The 19523-nt window shown below is 44.7% G+C and overlaps 1 protein-coding gene across 3 annotated transcripts in view; it reads right to left on the bottom strand.

The window, feature by feature from the left end:
• Window positions 1–19523, bottom strand: part of LOC107224376 (protein jim lovell) — a 123246-nt gene that overhangs the window by 76382 nt on the left and 27341 nt on the right. For 2 of the 3 annotated variants that reach the window (XM_046739520.1, XM_046739513.1), the window contains exon 2: window positions 6752–6871. The exons of the other annotated variant lie outside the window; for it this stretch is intronic. In XM_046739520.1, the coding sequence (XP_046595476.1) occupies window positions 6752–6794 (43 nt within the window). In that variant the 5' untranslated portion in view covers window positions 6795–6871. The remainder of the gene's footprint in view (window positions 1–6751; window positions 6872–19523) is intronic. 3 annotated transcript variants of the gene reach the window in all.

The raw sequence follows: 19523 nt of genomic DNA, 5'->3' as shown, positions 1-19523 counted from the left end.
TTTCCTTGTAGACTACGTAGAATTTTTATACCGATTATCGGACTGCATCGAGCGTGCGTGAGAGAAGTGTGAAAAACGGCAAGTCCGCGATTGCATCGAGAGTTGCGAATCATCGCGATCGACGACTTCTGTCCACCGTGCGAATCAGAGTGTAAAGTTACACTTCGAAGACGCGGTCATCGCTTCGCCGATCATGTGGTCAATCGATTCGCTCGATTTTAGATTGCTAAAAATTCGTCAAGTATATCCATCCGCTCACCGTTTACGTAGTTTGTAATGTTGCCTATGATGATATGATTTTTTTTTTTTTTTTTCTCATCTATCACGAATGCGATTTTTCGTAACAAAATCATAATCGTGCAGCGTAATTGCAGATTGTATCGAACCAGCGGCATGAGTTCAAAGTTTTTTGTAATTTTTTTTTTTTTACTCTCCCTCAACAGAGTTGCCGACGTAAACAACATCGAACACTCGACATCTCGTGGTTTTTTATCCCTATTCGAAGATATGTATAAACAATCCGCAAAACAAAAGTAAGTAATTCGGATTTCAAACAGGTTAGAACCAGCTTTCAGAAGCTTATAAAATTCAATAAAATTTCCCCTGTTTTCGTAGGAAGTATTTCAGGAAAGAGATTTCGATGTGCAGCGAATGAATTGAGTTATGTGGACTGATGAATAAATATAAAAAAAATTCTATATCCACTTATCTGGTGCGAATTTTCATGCAGGGTGAAAATAAGGTAAAATCGGACGATCAAATTACTGTAATATTGCCGAAAGAGAAGAACGCCGAGATGTGTCCAACGGATAGCTGATCCCAGATTCCCTCTTATTTCCATCCCAGTGCACAGCCGGACGAATAGTGAACGGAGGTTATTTTTCACCCGATCGCGAAATGCACACCCCCTTGAGATTAGTAACTTCCCGATGGCGTATACCCATCGTTAGAATAGAATTAACTTAATTCCAGGGAGTAATAGGGTCAAATGTTACCCAGTTAACGAATCGAAGTTTCTCCCGCGAAGTAAAACTTTCGAACAACCCTACAGTTTGAATCCAGCTGCTTGATTCGGAATGAGAATACGAAGACAGTGAGTGAGTCACGTTTCAATAGGTGAAAATACATCGACCGTTGTCGTGGTTTTAGTCGGCTGGTGGGAAAAAGAATTTTACCTATCGCGACGTGTCCGAGCTGTGGTGAAGAATTGCGGTCGGAAATAATTATCGTGTACCGAGTGTAAAGGCCAGAGTAAAAATACGTATCCAAGATTGTTGCAAAGCCAAAGAAGAAGAAGAAGAAGAAGAAGAAGAAGAAGAAGAAGAAGAGTTTCTCGTCTCCGGCAACTCTTTCCTTACTTAAATCGAAATAAGGGTTGAGATTCTTGAGTCCCCGGTGGCGGCATTTCAACCCCTGGAGCCGAGCTCCCACCTCTCTCCGCGTATCTCTCCCGCACTTTATCTCTCCTTCTCTTTCTCTTTCTCTTTCTCTTTCTCTTTCTCTCCTACTCCCTCTCCCTCTCGTCGCCTCTCCGTACCCCTTGCCGCAGCATCTCGCTTGCTCCGGTAACGAGAGGAGAAACACCCTCGCTACTTTTAATCGACCCGCGCTTTCTTCTGCTCATACATACCTAGCCTGCGCCCCTACCCCACCTCCCCCTCTTTCCTGCCGCCCCCGCCCCCGCCCCCGCCCCTCATCAGCCTCTCCCCGTTACCCCCCTTCGCACCCCGAGGACTTGACTCGACGTATATAAGTAAGGGCGTTGTCTTCGGTTCGCGAGCTTTCGTTACATTAAATTTAAAATAGGCAGTCGAATGGAAGGCGGCTGTGACTGCGATGCCGAGGGCAGAGCAGAGCTGAAAGAGAGTGAGAGGAAAAAATTGGAGGGAGAAGATAGCCGAGAAAGGGAACCTCGGCTGTTGTATTCGGAAGGGAAATGGCCCTGCGCTGCATAAGTGATGAAGAAAACAAGAAACGAAATCAAGTTGGATATACAGAGTTTTATCACCGGGTCAATGGCTTGTGAGTCCGAAATCGGTGAACGGGTAATAACTACCTCGGTATATCACTCATTGTCAGATCAGACGGTCAAAAGTTGTAATTACTCGGAGTAATAATTATATTATTCGAGTTGAGATACAGGGACTGAACGAACCAACGGCGAAACAATACCCGCGTGCATGTATAAGTTCTATGATCCGCTGCTCTGCACCAGACGAGGACAATCGATCCATTTATACATACTTCGAGTTACTCCCCCGCTATATAGTCAATTTGCATTCCATTTCAAGTTTTATTTGAAAATAAATAACTCCTTGACATTCCCAATTTCTCTACGAAGGTTTTTAGCCGACCCGTTCCGGAGCTAAAGATATCTTCCTTTTTATCAATAATTTCTGTGTTAATGGGAACGAGATAATAAGGACTCTGTACCTTCTCCGACATATTTTCGGGTATACTTCGAGAAGCTATAATTTCGTCTCAGGAATCGCTGCTAATTATATAGTTGCAGTTTCGGTTTTTTTAAAAATAATAATTTGGATAATTACTTTCATCGATTGTCATTTTAAACCAATGCTAGAATCTCGAATCCTTAATCCAAAGTTATCGCTCTGAGTTTCGATCAATTTCCTGGGCAGCTGTCAAAAAGTATAATGCCTTCACTCTGTGCAAGGGTCAAAATGTATGATATTCCAAAGCTAAGAATCTGTTACACGAAATTTTCAAGTATAGAAAATTAAAACGTATAAATGTCAAAGCATACGGAAGATCAAAACATAGATTGTTCACAATAAATAAGAATATGTAGCAAGCCAAGGCCACATATAGAAATAAGAATCGTCAGTAGCCGTATCTAGGTTAAAAATTACATCACATCGATTTTCAAAGATCAAGCATTGACCCTCCAGGCGCAAAACATCCGTGAAGGACATCTTCCAACTCTTTCGCGCGTGGTCAGAATTGCGAGTGAAAGAACCGCGTTTCAGGGCCGTCAAAGAGGCTTACGCATCCTTATAAGTCGTTAATTACCAGTTCAGAGGCACCGGAGAATCGCCTTCCCATTTCCTTGCCCATGATTACTACGAACGGAGCTGATGACCGCCGCGCCATGCGCCGGGGCATGCAGGGGCTGCAGGTACGAGCGATTGCCGCGAATAGACAAAAAGATTCAGTAGGTACTTCGGCCGCGGTCTCGAGTTCCGCAGGTTTGGACGTAAACGGCGCTCCGCGGAGCCGGGATCGTGAGCGCCACGGGGCGGAGGGCATCAGGCCCCGGAGAACGCGTGTGCGGTTTATGGCCGATTACCGCGGCGCGGGGCCCGCTGCCCGCAATCCCCCGAACCCTGCATGAACACACACGTGATTGCCTACGCACTCTCGGGCTGCAGGGAGGCGATCCGTGCCTTCGCTCTTCGCTGTGCTCCAAATACGCGCGCTGGGTCCGAGAAGACCTTTCACTTCTTCCTCGGTATACGGAAAGAACCGCCGGTTCCCACAACCGGAACATCAAAGTTTGCTGGCCCGACTTTTCCACACAGATCTATTTTTTCGCAACTACTTTACGCGCGCGTCGCTTTCAAATTCAGTCAGAGTAACTCAATCGAGCTTGGTTTTCATTATCTCCACTTGATAATTTTTGCAGCTGTCGGTTCGTGCGTCACATCCTCGAAAAATGTCAACTTACATTTGCCTTGGAATTTTATTTGCATTCCGTTGCCCTTAGGAAATTAAAGGCTCTCTCAACGCTGTGTACAAACCACATATATCAATGTGAGATTTGAGTAATCGTTAGAACATTCGAAATAGAAACTTCCTATAAAATTTCCCATATTGTATATCACTTGCTGAACAGTTATCGCGTTTCTTCCTATCCGTGAATAATGCTGAACCGAAATCTTACGAACAAAAGTAAGAGACGACCGAGCTGAAAAAGACTGGACTGATTAGCGCCGAGTTCGATATTCGATAAAGCTTCCAGAGTCTATAAATCTCCGATACATCGTACAGGTTTCTCTCACGGTCCTGTGACCCCCGAGTTTAAGATGCTAACGGGCGATCATGCATATATGCCTACGGTACATATAGGAAAGATATAAAAATCAGTATACATACATATATACAGGATCGTGTTCGACTTTCGGTTTTTCGAAAGTCCGAATAGAGATGCCGCGGACCAATGCGATGAATATACACAACCGTTTCTTTCCGAGCACCGCCCTGCAAGATTAATCAAACTCGACGCGGGGGGAATAACTCCTGCCTACCTGCAGGAGGAGGAAGAAGAAGAAGAAGAAGAAGAAGAAGAAGAAGAACAACAACAACAACACCAACAACAACAACAGCAGCAGCGAGCTGCGAGCTATCGCGGAGCCAGATGGAGAATATAAAAATTGCAATTGGCCCAACCGAGAATCCGAGCCGAGTGATTACACCTCGAGGATGCGGCTCGCATCGGGAGAAGAAGCGGATCGCGTGGCGGCTCGGCGTCGAGAATCAGCGGGGATACAGATTGCTCCAGATTGCCCCACGTGTCCACGGGCAGAACTCGCATGACGCGTCTGACTGACCTTTGGCACCGGTTCCCGAGCTCCGCGAGCTCGGCTCGGTATTTTCCCCCCCACCCCGCCAACGCGGAGTCCTCTATTTCACACGCTTGACGATTCCCGAGTGATCGGAGGTATCGAAGCGCCGACACATCCGGCCCGAGGAGCGCGAGGTATTACAGACCGCTTCCGGTGACGCATGGCTGTATAGCCTTTGGCGATAGCCGAGGTACGAGAGCTGTTTTCTTCGCGCTGAGTTTGACGAGCGCATCGCTTACATGCACACTGGCTAAACGGCCGATGCAACTACCGATGAAAAACGTTGCAAGAAAAAACGTCGAAAATTTCTTCTTACATCCGATCGGACGTGTGCCGGTGTGGGAACCGCCGGACGTGTGGGAACCGGAGAAGAAGTTATACACGTCCGATGATCCGCGGCGCCCCAGGTGGGCTCACGCGTTCCAGTCCCGCTCGAAGATCGGAGAAAAAATCTTAGGAAGAGAAGCCTGCCGCGTGTACACGCGGCGGGAACAATGCCGAGGTGCTGCTGCTGGCTCACTCTCGATATGTCGTTCGGTCCGTGCCGTCGTGGAAGAGGCAGGATGCCCCGTGATCCGAGGGATCATCCGCGGGTGAGCATGCACCGCGGGTAGGCGGGTCGAAAAAAGAAACTGCAGCGCGAGTATTCAGCATCGACAATTGCGATGGCTCTCCGGGCTGCGCGCAATTTTCCACCCGCAGCAAAAAGATTTCCTGTTTCATTCCACGTAGAGCGAGAAAAGCGCGAGCGCGGTGTATGGAAAGGATTCGTATCTTTGCGGCCGTCGGCGTTATTCGTATCGTCGGCGTACGCGTACGAGAGTGAGCGTTGTCAAAAGAGGAATGGAATAGAGCGTTCGTTGTTAAAAATTATTGTGAATTTATCACACGTTTATTGTACGAAAGAGTTGTCAATTTATGAAATCAGGCTGCAAATCTACAAATCAGCGTAAATTCCTGTGTATTTGTCTTAAATTTACAATGAAAATTTTTTATTGAACAATTTGTAGGACAAACACAAAATCGTGATTGGAATTTTCTAAATTGTGTAGTAAATTTATTGTGTTTGTAAATTGCATAAACAGTAAATGTATGGTAAATTCCCCGTTACGTATCCGAATAAAACTTCCAATTGCAGTGTAGAAAGTTCCATGCAGAAATTCTTAACAGTGTTGTTATATGCCCGATTCATCGCAGCACTACCCTTATAATTTAAAAGACCCTACATCGAATGTATATTCAAATTAGTTTCTGCAGCTTTTCCGACTTGTACTTTGAAAATATACTTTATTCAGCTTTTCCCCGTAAAATACTGTTACTTTGACTCAGGGGCGTTTAAATTACGATGGCAGAGCATGCGTCGGAATTGAGAAACGCCAACCGCTGACGGCGCGGCGTTAAATACGCGTTATGACAGCGGCTTGTCAAGTTGTCAACGCTAATTGCGTGTCGCTACAACTTCATTTGCCAGTTTCGTTTGTTCGACCGCGCGTGTGTATCGAGTGAGAGGGCCTCACCTGGACCCAAAGCCCGAGGGGCCCGAACTATTTCGCGTCCTCGTTCGGGCGAGGACTTTGCGCAGTTAGGATGACAGTTTCGAGAAAAAATAGCTCCCCGTTCGCTCTTGACTGTAATGACGATGAGAGCCGGGTAGGTGACGACGTTATGATTGCGGTGAAAAGTTTTCGAGACGTGTAGGTAGAATATAATATGTACGAGGTGTAAACACGACGTTGTGCGCTGCGGTTATGCCAAACGACAACATTATTAGTATTAAATCCGAGAAGCAATCTGTCTTTCACGTTTCACGGCGTGATATTAATCTTTACTTAATTTTAAATCCTATTCGTATACCCGCAGGCCATGCCGCCGGCAATTACAAAACTTCGCATTACATCAATCCATTTCGTAAAAGTGTATCCCCGACCCGCCCACTGCAATACCCAACATCCCTTCCGGAATCTGCAGGGAACCGCTAGAAACGGTGGAAAGAAAAAATTCGGATGACGTACTTGTACCTATTTTTCTTCTCCCGAGTTTTCAAAATTCTGTAATACGTAAACTTTTCGTAGTCATGCGTGAAACAATTTCCACACCGCGCGTAGGCGCGTTAAAATGCGAATCGCAAATTATTTTGCAATTCGATAATAATGTATAACAATACTTACGGCTCGTCGCGTCGTCAGCTCTGCTCTGCTCCGTCAAACTCATTGTACAAATCGCATGGTCCGTTTTAGATCCAGAAGTTCTGTTTATCCACCACCACGAGTTTCCGGTTTTTTTTGATCCTGAAATCATATTTTCACGGCCATTATCAACCTCGTTATAATTTTTGACATTCCACCTCTGAAATTTTTATAAATCGCATAAGCCTTTTGATTTCGGCTGACGGTCAGCTGACATCCACCCCGCCCTGTTGGTTTCGCGGAGCTGAACTTTCCGGCGCCAATTCAACCGGAAACACTGGTCGGTAGGTGAGAGATTCGATCGTGTGACCGAAGGAGTGAATTGAGACTTATCGAAATTTGCAAAAACATGCTGCACGGTTATTTCGAGCAAAGTACGAAAAAAAGTTACAGAGAAAACTCATAACCAGTCGACCGATTACTGTACACAACCCGTCCATCAATTAGTAGGCAAAATAAGGCAACTTGCTGCATCCTTCCACTGTGCTTGTTTAAATACTCATTTTGAGGCAATCAGAGCGTGCAACAATGTGCCGATAGTCCTAACTTCACCGGTAAACTTTGTTCTCGCTCCATCGTTTACACTGCGAGAATAAACGATTTATTTACACTTAATGAAATCACGTAGGTAGGTACGTGATTATCAATTTGTTTCAGACCGACAAACTTTCATTTGTTACAGGTAAAACGTATGTCGCGTGGAAACATATGCGTGAGAACGGATAACTCGACTAGAGCCAAAACTTACCATAACGCGAATATAAGTTTTTCCAGCAAATCGGAATTTTTCCATTATCTATAGCCTGCGCACTTTTTGAACAGCTTCGACATCTTCGTTGATCATACGGTTGCGAAATATCATCCTATGCCAAATATCAAGCCCAAGCTTGTGAGATTTGATTCTTTATAACTCTCGCATTTCCTACCCACCAACAAAAATTGCTTAAAAAAAAAATTGTGGATCAACCCAATCGAACGTTTCGACTTTTCTCAGAGGACGAAGGAAGAAGGTCGCGCAGAGACTCGACCAATGGTCACGTGACGATGCCGGACGGGGGTGTTGCGAAAAAAGCGAAGGGATCCCCGGCGACGGCGCGCGTCGCGCGTTGAAGTCTCCGTCGCGACGTCGGCTCCGGGTTGCTCTGGAAGTGTGCAGTGATGCAGCGAAGGAAGTAAGTAAGGAACGGTCGTCGGTCGGACAGACGGCCCCCCGAGAGAGCCGTTGACCCCCGTCGCACAAGGCAGGCACCGCGTACGATATACACAAGCATGGCATCCACGTACCATACCTGTTACAGAACAGATAGATCGGGAGCGATTAAGAAATCCGTGACGGCCATTGTGTTTGCCCGGACCTCGGTGCTCCGGCCGACGGAGGCAGAGGCGAAGAGGCCTGACGGTGTGGGAGAGCGTCGCTGGGCCTCACCTTCATCCTCCGTACGCGTACCTTGTACCTACGTACCTACGTACCTACGTACGTATTAACGCCGGAGGAGGAGGAGGAGGAGGCAAGGAAGGCAGCAGCATCAAAGGCGAGGGGCCTTGCGCCCGAGGTCGTGCCCTGCCCTCCTCGCCCTCGACGATAATCGCCTCTCCTCGACTCTCGGCCTCTCCTTTCTCTCTCTCACTCTTTCTCTCTTTTCATCTCCCTCGTGTGTGCTCTACAGCGTTGCTCTGGTATCTCGAGCGAGGCCCGCCTCCGCCTCCTCTTAAATTAAACTCTCGTGGACTACAATCATCACAATCATCTTCGCGGAATTCTATCCCACATAATACATCCGACCCACGTTCTCTGCGCTAGGTGGGGGACAGCCTGAATCTCTATTTGCGGTCGAAAGTAGGATGAATTGATTTCCACACGATCAATGTGACCCCGGGTTCGACCCTCGAACCAGCTACGTCGCTACAATTTTCGACGAGAGAAATTCATCGGGCGTAATTCTTACCTACTTTGGGATAATTTTAGAATCCGCTCCCCCATTCCTCCCTTAACCTCCCTCCCTCCCTCCCTCCACCACGTCATGCCATACTCTCCCCGCCACTGCGATGCACTCGCGTGCCAGGACTATTCGTCTTTTTGGTGGATGAAATATTTTATACCTTTTGTATCGTATACCTTTATATACGTTACGCTGCAAGAGTATTCAAATCGGACCATGGATAAGACGGTTTTTTATCCGAATCGAAATGAAACCCTTGTCGTGATTTTTACTCCTTGTTATACCTATTATATATCCGCTGTGATTGCAAAATGTATACAAACGAAACCATTCTAAGCACGGTTTTATATCTGTGCTCACAAAATGATAATTGGGTGCGTTACACCTTTACATATACACATGCATGCAGAGATAAAAATTTAGTAGATGTTGAAATCCGACGCTTAACCCACAATTTAGACAAACGTATTCTTACGTAGGTTCTCTGTGAATATGTTCATGCTACACACACCCTGGTATTAAGAGTTCAATTTCCATAAGAGGTAAAGAAATTATGTCTAAGAGTAGGTATAATTAGGCAATTTCAGAATCCACTTTGTTTTCTCGAGTAACAAAGTCTCATATTGGTTTGCGAAATAAAATATTTTATTCTTAGACCTCGTAATATGTATCTTCAATTGCTCCAATTAGAGAACACACATACAACTTCTTACGTGGATGGGAAAGTTTACCGACCGTGAGCGGTGTCAGTGAAGGTTTACTGGGCATTCGGAAAGTCTCCGTAACTCCTTTCTGGTTATCGTAAATTCAGGGTTTTGTTGTGAAAATTTTTCAATTTTCATCGGACAATTCGTTTTTACGATTTTCCTCCGTTTGCCGAACAATGAAGGATTTCTATTTCGAACAATTAAACATGTTGAAAATAGCTAATACGCCACAGGTTACGATCAATTTGCGATTCAGGGACGATGCCAAGTCGCGTGACTGAAAAATTGCAGTAGAACTCTACTCGATTCTGGTTGACCAAACAAACTGAAATTTTGAATGACCTTTATCCGAGAAATGTTCCCGTGCAGATTGTGTGACAGGGGATTGCAAGATTTGAACAATTTCAACCGATTTCAGGCAATTCCAATTTCTAAGGTTTTCAGTGATCTTAAACAACTTTCACCGTGATTTAAAACGATTTTAAGCACTTTCGGACGATCTCCGGTCGACAATTAAGATATTTGTGCTAAAGCTTCGAACGATTTGAAGCAATTTTTAGGTCGATTTCTTGGGAATCGTTTCACACAAAGTGATTTACATTATCAAGAACCGAAAAGCCCCTCGTTTCTACATGTCACACCGATTCGTTTGGCTGGTCAACGGAAGGTCGATGTCTCATCGATAAGAGAAAAGTAAAGGCAAATCGCACGGTTTCCGACCATCGACTCCGGCGTGTCTGTAACGGCGTAATTCCGTCAGATCGTCGGCAAGAAACTTGAGGTTACATCGGCGAGTGGGCGACGTCGCATCGGGTACCCGGAGCGAGTGAAGCGAAGGGCGCCGAGGGTAACCAAGGTCGGTCGAAGGGTGGTCGAAGGACGGCGCAGGAGCCGCGGAGACACAGGACCGAGTGCCGGCGAGGGGTGGGCGTGGCGCATCTATGCGGCGCGGTTGTGCCACTCTCTCGAGCTACGAGCTACGAAATTATATACGAGAGAGAGAGGCCGGATTCTTCTTTCGCTGAGGACGAGCGTACGGTTGTATTCCGGTGGCGGCGGCGAGCACGACGAAATAAGAAGGGTTTCCCGCATCTCCGCTCTCCGTTCTTCGTCACGAGCTGCGGTCGACGGACGGTCGCCGCCGTCTCATCTCGCGCGCGGCCAATCAGTCGCCGTAATCACCGGAGCGCTCCTCCGAAGCCGCCGCTTTCGCGTCCCTGTCCTTTTACGCTTTGACTTAGGGTTAGCGCGCGCCTCGATCTCCGCCTAGCTCTTCTTCTCGTACAGGTGCGCCGCCGCCAGGCCGGCTCTCCCTAAGCGGCGCGACGCCTCTTCCTCTTCCTTCGTTTCTTCAATTATTCACCTATTCCACGGCTACCGTAATGCCAATCGTTAACCCTGTCGCTGCACCCGGAACGACGATCCTCGCGCGGTCTTAACGCCTTTCCGATCCGCGGTTCTTCCTTTTTCGTTAAGTATTCAGGGCTCGTACGCTTTTTGAAATCTGATGTTCCCTGAATTTTTCACGTTTTTTAGACTGAAAATAGGATTTTTTCAATAACCTTTCAAAAAATTTCCTTCGATATTAATATCTGGTAACTATCGTACTGTCTGATTATCAATTTACTAACAATGGACGGCGATATTCCACAAGACAAAAACGATAGAAGGTTTGGTATCAAGAAATATAAATAGAATGTACGAAGTCGTGCGACAAAACGACATTTCAAGTGCAATTTTTTACGTTCTTAAAGATCGATGGTACTTTGTACAACAAAAACGAGTTTATTTTTTTGGCAGACTAAAAATTCCAGTCTTGTTTTCAAAATTCCCTGACTTTCCCTGGCTGAACCCTGTTTTTTTTTTTTTTTTTTTTTTTGATTTTTTGCTTTTGGTGAGGGTAAAGACGCGGAAAGATGAGAGAATAGATGAAACGCGATGTCTAATTTTCAAATCAAAAAGAGTCGAAGGATAGTGTCTGTGGAATAGGTAGGAATATTCAGAGAGTCAAAATCTGATCTTCACTTTCTACACTTTTAAATTCCATAAAATAGATTTTCTCCATTTTTGGCAACTCGATATTGTGACTCTTTCAGTTTCTGATCTTGCTACATTTTTTCCAACCCCCCCGATTCTTACAACTGTTGTTTACACCAAATACTTCGTACCTCGTTTGTCAACGTTAAAGTGCGCGTCGTCTACAAGGGTTGCTTACATTTTGCACTTCGGTCACAGCGACTGAACTTTACCGACTGGGTGATTTCGTCAATTCATAAATCCTCTAGCTCCTTCGTTTCTACGATTAACAATTTTCAAAAATCCGCTTGAACCATTGATCAGTAGCGTTTATGACGACACACCGGTATTGATCGAAAATCGAATCGAAAATTGAATCAAAACTTGAACCGAATAATCAAAACTGTATTTCCCGTTAATATCGTACGAGAAATATTTCTGTAAACCGGAATAAATTTTCTTCTACAACTGTGTTTACATCAATTTTCACTGCCCGTCTTATTCGAAATTATAAATGGTCGATTATTTCGATGAGATGAAATTCGGATAGAGTTGAGATGATCGTACAATTTTTTCAGCAATGACGTTATGCCGTGACGCCTTTCCTTTCCTATAGTAATCGGAGCGGCAAAAACGCGCGTTCGCACGTTTAAAACAAATTTCGCACCCTTTCGTGTAACGCGCATTCACCGTATTCTAGGTCTTAAATCGCGGCGGGCAGATGCCGCACCTTCAGCGCTTTAAGAAGAGCGGAAAGGAAAAAGGCCGAGCCCTCAGCCCGCACGCGAGATTCTCTGACCGTTCAACGACTGATGCAGTGGTTCGGATTTTTAGGCAGCAGCGTTTCCTGGTCGGCGACGTGTGCGCCTGGTATAATATATCCTAGGGGGTGTGATTCATTTCACCAGCCATAAAACGAACGCACCCCCTACTTTGAGGTCTTTATGTCCTCGCCAGACTCGGAAAACCCCACGATTCACATCCCGGACGCCGGACTGTCAAACGCAAAGTAATGTGTGCTGTGCCTTGCGAGCGTTACGCAACTTTTTCAATGGCTCGATGTGGAACAGAGCTCGGTTCGGCTAACGTAGGGAGAACATATCGCTTGCTTTGTGAACAAGAGTGTAAACCACGTACTATACGTTGAAAATTATTGAAAGTTTACAGTTCAGTTAGTAGTCCAGTGAGAAATTATAATCGCCGTTCGGGACGATATACTTATAATTTATAGTGAAATGTAAATAGTACGAAGAAGAATCGCATCGTTGTTCGTGAACGAATTTAGCGTGGCAATTTGAACTTGAAATATCGGTAAAACATTGTAGAAGGTAATACGATTCTAGTATTAAAGAAGTCGTGACTTTCAAATTCATTTCGGAGTGGCAGAAAGCCATTATTCAATTTTCGGATCATATATTACGCATCGGAAGCCTTCCCTCTATACACTTAAACTCCTAATAGCATATTATGAACCCATGTTTATAATTGTCACGAAAGTTGATGATCATTGGCCGGTATATGTACAGTAACCGCGTGAGAACGCGTATAAAGACTCTCAAACGTTAAATCACTCTTCGGCGTGGATCGTATACCTTGTACAAGTGGCTGAAAAGAAAGTAAAAAAAGATGACTTCACCGCGGAAGTACAAAACTGTGCCTATACACACGCGTTCTCTCCGCTGTTAAAAGGCGCCGGCAAACCGGCACGAAGAGCATGCGTATCTACCTGCCTACCTGTTCGACGAAACCTGCAACCGCGACACTAATCTCACGCGTGATTATGCTCAAGCCGCGATTGCAGGTGGAGTGTGTTGAGAGCGTGCGACTAGATCGGATATCAGGCGAGGGTGTCCGCGAAGACGGAGGCGCAGACTTCTTCGCCGTAAGGCAGAGCTTACACCGCGGGGTCGGCGTCGATTGGTTTGACCTCCTGAACTCACTCGCTGCACGCGAATAAACATCGCGGAGTGACGTTTGCCCTCGCGAGACTTCAGTAATCGCACGCGGGTCAAAACCGAGGTCAGTACTCGTGCCAAAGAACGTTAGTTCCTAGTTACTGACTTTCAGCTCTCTTCCAGCCGCCCAACGCGACTCGCGGTGTGGCAAAATGGACAAAAGTCCGGACGCGGCTTAATTCTCAACGGATATAAACGAAATTAAATTCAAAGTACTTGGGAGGGAGTGTCTGCTAACTTATGCCACCGCGATTTTTAGGAATTTTCAATTCCCTTTTGTTGCGCATTACTGGAGCTGTACACAACAGCATCTATAAAAACTTAAAATTGAAGAACTGAACCCTAATTCCACAAAAATTTTACAACTAACGGTTCAACATTTACAAATAAATGAATACTAATTCTACGAATCCTAAATTCATATAATCTGGGTCATAGACAACTGTACGTATGAATCTTAGATTTTCAACGTACGTGCATTCTAGCCTCTATTTTTAACGATTCTGATAATTGACTGCGTTCAGTTATCGATTGATAATAAAACGATATAAGGCTCTTTACCGCGTCAAGGTAGCAGTCTTTACATAGGTTATATATATATAGATAGCGTTAGTTGTAAAATTTTGGGCAATTAGAGTTCAGTTCATAGTTTTTATAGATGCTGTTGTGTACAGCTTCGGTAATGCGCAACAAAAGGAAGCTAAAAATTCTTAAAAATTACTTTGGCACAAGTTAGCAGACTCTCTCCCAAATACTTTGAATTTGATTTTGTTTAAGTCCGTTAAGAATTAAACCGCGGCCGGACTTTTGTCCGTTTTGCCACACTGTACGCCTGTCCCACGGTATCCTCGCTTGAATCAAAGCAAAGTTGATTAAAAAATATTTCAAAATCGTGTATAAAATTCTTGACGTCTCGTACAAGCTGAATGGGCAATTGCTTCACGTACAACGAAAAGGTTGCATGTAGTACCAATGCTGAGTAAACGTGGTATTCGAAGGCGAGTTTAGCCACTCGCCGATAGATGGACGTGGGTTTTTACGGTTGGCGGCATCACACGCGACTCGGTGAGGTCTCAAGTCACCGGGTATTATAGCCGTAGGTATACGTAGGTACAGGTATGTATCTTGTGTATATAGTAGTAAGCACCTGCCGTTTTTAACGAACTAAATTATTGGCGAAAAAGTTCGGCTCGGATGTAATTATTATCGGCGGCGGATCGAGTGACACGCGGTCAGAATCCCGTCAGCGTCGAACCCGATTGGGGATCCTTACCTTGTCCGGATGCCAATAAAGAATTCGCCGGAGATGTTTTATTTGTTATACGCTCGACATTCCGGATTGGGAAATTTTTTGCGTGGGTGAAGATCAACGACGGCCAACACGTGGAATTGGCTACATGTAAAATTGCTCTAGCGGTCGCAAGCTCGGTGTTAAGACGAGGCAGGTGGATGGTGGTTGAAAATTACCACGCTTGTTTTCCACCGTAGGAGACAATGGAACCGATGCTGCCACACGAGACGACACCTGAACGAACTGCAAACGAACGATCGAGGGTGCAGTTTGCTCTAATTGACGCCTTCCTTCCCACACGACTACGGCCGAACGTAGCTTCGTAAGTGCGCGGCTGGTTCTCCGCGTGATTTCAGGCCGGATGACGGACTCCGCAAACTGAAATTACGAGCCCGGAAAACGCGGAGAGGAACAGTTTCTTTTGGTGCCGGTAAAAAAAAAGTTATTCAAGTAACGAGTACGAGACTTGTACGAGTCGTGCGCGCCTCGCGAAGCGAACTTATACGTTTCGGTGTCCTAATCACGTGTTCTCCAAAGCCTAATCTGACGTCATCTCGTTTTTTCTCTTCACCGTATTTCTGTATACATGCGGTACGTCTTTTGGTAATTGCTCGCCTTTTGCTCCGCGTCCACATGCGTCGTTTGCGAGGTTGTCGGCTGCTTTTACATCAACCAACAGGGTCGGTGTTCCCCATGGAATCTCGATAATATACTGTTGCAGCTTTGTACTCTCCGGGTTGCTTGCCTAATGAGGCTGATGAGCTTAATGTTGTACGTATAGCGACAAAGTTTTCGCTGTGATGTCCACGTCCACACTACTAAGAAAATCATGCATTCTGATCATCACGTCCGATACGTTGAAAAGCTTTATATTTAATAATATTCTGCAGAATATTCATACTCAAATATATTTCTTACAACGCAGGTGCAAAATTTCCAAATTCCCAAGCGTACCAGTTAATGACCCTGTCCCAATTATTGAACTTTGTCGGTTGTATCTGTTAGTTCTACAATACCAAAAAATAAATTCATAGCGTCCAACCTTCTAGCGATTGATTTCAGTTATCGAGAAATTCACGATTTGTGCCATAAATTTAGAATTTCGTAAAATGTAAGGGTTAATAACTGGTACACTTATCTTAGTAGTCCACGCGAGCTATTTTCAACACCACATTTTTCACAGTATTTAGTACCTCTAAATGTGTACGCTGTAATGTGAACAACAATTAGCTTCGTGAAGGTTATTTCCTGATTGTTAGTGGTACCCAGAGGATGAGTTTGTAACTTTCTTCCAGCTGATCGCTGCGATTCCTTAACTTTAAGATGAGAGAAAAACGGGCTCTGAATTCTGCTCAAAGTTTGCTTTTGCTTTATTTGCGTTCATTCATCGACAAATCGATCAGATTTAGCCGATTCGCGGGAGGAGTTTATTATTCATCAGCATTCAGCCCGGTGCCTCAAACGAGGTGTTTTCGGCGCTCACCGATCAGCGACTGTTAAACCAACTCGTCGAGTGGACTTCTGACCGTCCCCGTCTCTTCGGAGGGGAAAGTCGTTAGACGGTGCGTAGTGGCAATTACGAGACAATTGCGGCTGGTTTGGGTGTGGAGCTCAGAGTGGAGCTATTTTCCTAGGTGGGTTATTCAAACGGAAACTCCCTGCGACACGTATGCGTATAACAATCCTGTGGGAAAACGCGTCAAGCGACGCGATTCTAACGCGGAAAATAATATCCACTCTCTGCGGAGCAGCTGACGGCGTGCAGGCTCTCTGAAACACGCGTAACGACGTTTTATACTTCCAAGTGTAAGAGCAGAAGCCTTTACAACCGCTGTAAAGAGCCGCCTGTAAGAGGCCACGGTAATCCTCTTTGTACTGTTGGCACCCACCTCGTTGGCATAATCGCACATACGCCGAGCTCTGGGGGGAATTCGCTAGGAATGCGAGATAGCTCCTGGGAATCGATAGCTCATCCCTGCTCCGTTCAACCTCGGACCGCAAATTTGGTCCCGGAGAGATTTTTGGAATCACTGAAATCGGATTTCACGTCGATTTCCCTGTTTCTTCAATTCTGCCTGTAGACTCGAGCTCGGAGTTTTCAACTGCAGCCTCTCCGAACCCTCGGTCATCGTCCGACATGCAACTGCAACTGCGTGCGGCGAACGTTTTTCCCGCGCGGGTATAAGAAACCGCAGGATCGATGTTGAAATCGAATCGAGATCGCGGCCGGATCCTTTCGATTCATCCGGGAGCATATTGTATTTCCTATAACGAAATTGCTTTATACATGTACCTAAGCGTATCGTACGTGACGCAACCTGCATTTTTCGGCACGTCCACGAACCGTGTCAGTTCTGCACGCGTTTCTGCGATGCCCTGGCACGGAGCGCACTCCAGGTATACCTGCATGGGGTACGAGAATGGAGGGACGTCTTTTGCACGCGTGCGTTGTTGCAGGAACGATGCAGCTGATCGCCTCCTTGCAATCCTTGCGACGCCTTTCGAGCTCCCGATACACCCAGGAATGCGAACTTCTTACTCGCTCTCGATCGCAAAATATCAGGGAGGCTTCCTTGGATCGTCTAATCGAATTACCAGCGTGCGTGTTGCGGCAATGAAAATTGCTAGCCGTATCTCTCTATCTCGCAAGCAGTTCGACTGCTCCTCACGGTTTCTCAAATGTAATAATAATATAAAATTAATTTCACAGGTCTGCAACGAAATCCTTTTAAATTAAAAAAAAATAAATGAATAACAAAATATTACAGATATGAAGGTTGTAATGTTTCGAATCTATGTCTGCTTTCCATTTTATGCTGTCGCGTATGTATTACATGATATGTTTTTTTTTTTTTTTTAATTTAAAAAAAAAATCAGAATCTGTTGCGTTTTGTTTTTGCATTTATACTACTTTAATCTGTTTAGCTAACATCTGACATAAAAAACCAGTTCCAACTGATGGGAAAAGAATTTGAAGGTAAAATTGAAAGGGAGGAATTAGAGAAGAGATTCGATGTGAAACTCCAATCGATTATATGAAAAGAAAGAAAACTACAAAATAACTAGAATTAAAATAGTAAATACATTTTCCGACGATAGTAACGTTTCAACTTTTTAACTTTGTAACTCTTTTTCATGAATATTGTTGCTATCATTAGTGTTTGATTATAATTTGTAAGAATAACGTTTTATAAAAAAAAAAAAAAAAAGAAAAGAAAAAACATTTCACGAAAAGTATACGTGGTACATGTTTTTTGTTATTATATTTCGATCCAAGAGCGTAAAATCTTTTATAATTACACATAATAATAAGAAGGAGAAGAAAAGTTTTTTTTTATTTGCCGACCGGTTTTACACCAGGAGAGAAAATAGTCGCAAAAAAATTTCGGCACGATTGAGTAATTTCAAGGATTGACTCTTTAGCTCATGCATTGTTCTATATAATCCTGAGTAAGTAATTCCCAAATGTTTTACTCCATATTTAACAACCGTTTACCAAATCGTTCGAATTAAATACCTGCGCAAGAACAATGTTACATGTATGAGAATGACCGAGTCTCTCTCCGTTCAAAGAGAAATCCCGCTCGTTATAAAGCCGGTCACGGGACTGTAGGTGAGGGATATAATTCCGACGATGATTACGCGCATCGTCTCACAATAAATAAGGAAAATGACGTGCCTGTTTATCCTTTGAATTACTTTCCAGGAGTAATTTTATATATACATAAATATCTTACCGACGTCTTCGCGTAAGGATTTCATCCGTTTCCCCGGTCATAGTGAGCCTGCAGGAGGTAAACTAATCGTAAGCGGTCAACACACATCATGACACGCGTTTACTTGCGGTAACGTCAGCGGCCGCGGCCGCAACAAATCTCCGTTCAATTTACGGTGTTACAGATAAAGAAAAAATCGCGATGATATCCCTGCGAGTGCTGACACGATTTTTTGCATCATTTTATCAGCCTCATTTTCTTTTTTTCACAAATTCGTACCGCGAACCGTGAATGTAATACGAGAGTACAACCCGCAAGCTCTGAAACTATTACGCAGAATCGATTTTACCGCCGTAAATTCAGCCGCAACTTCGACAACGCGCACACCATTTCTTTTCTCTCCCCTTCTCTCTCTCTCTCTCTCTCCCTCTCTCTCTCTCTCTCCCTCTCTCTCTCTCTCTCTCTCTCGGCATCTTCCACCTCTGCGTATCTTCCCTTCTTCCTCTCTCTATGACACAGAACGCAACGCGCCCGGTAATATGCGTGTCCCACAAATTGCTCGTGTACCTACTATACTCTTTCAACACAGCAAGGCACGCGTGTGTGTGTGTGTGTGTGTGTGTGTGCCGTATGTATCAGAACCGCGCGGCTGCTTTACCGGTTAAATAACTTTCAACGCCCTGTACGGTACCTACCACCACCGACTTCAGAGGTGTTGCCCGCTCAAATTCGTTTCTATTATTGTATCTGCTCCTGTATATATACCGGAGACTTTTAAACGATTCCCCGACGAGTTAAGAATTAAATCCGTGAAATGACGCCGACGATGCCGTTTGCCCCGCCTATGTATACACGTGATATTATATACAAATGTATGCATGTGTACCTACATATATACGCGTACGTTGAATCTTGACGTTGAACAAATCTTTGTATGTCGGTGTATATGCTTTAACGGTAAGCATTATACGATATTATACAGATGATGCGGAGAAATAATAAATTATACCACGGTTGTGACAGTCACGTCGTTGTCGACTGACAAAAATTGAAAAAATAAAACTAAAACATTTTTAAAGAAGGACGGTAGCGTCGATTGATTACAGAGAAAATAAAATTCCAAAATAGT

This window comes from Neodiprion lecontei, chromosome 1 (genome assembly GCF_021901455.1).
Source record: "Neodiprion lecontei isolate iyNeoLeco1 chromosome 1, iyNeoLeco1.1, whole genome shotgun sequence".
Classification (NCBI taxonomy): domain Eukaryota; kingdom Metazoa; phylum Arthropoda; class Insecta; order Hymenoptera; family Diprionidae; genus Neodiprion; species Neodiprion lecontei.
The sequence above is the reverse complement of the archived record's forward strand: the minus strand, read 5'-3'. Positions and strand labels throughout refer to the sequence as shown.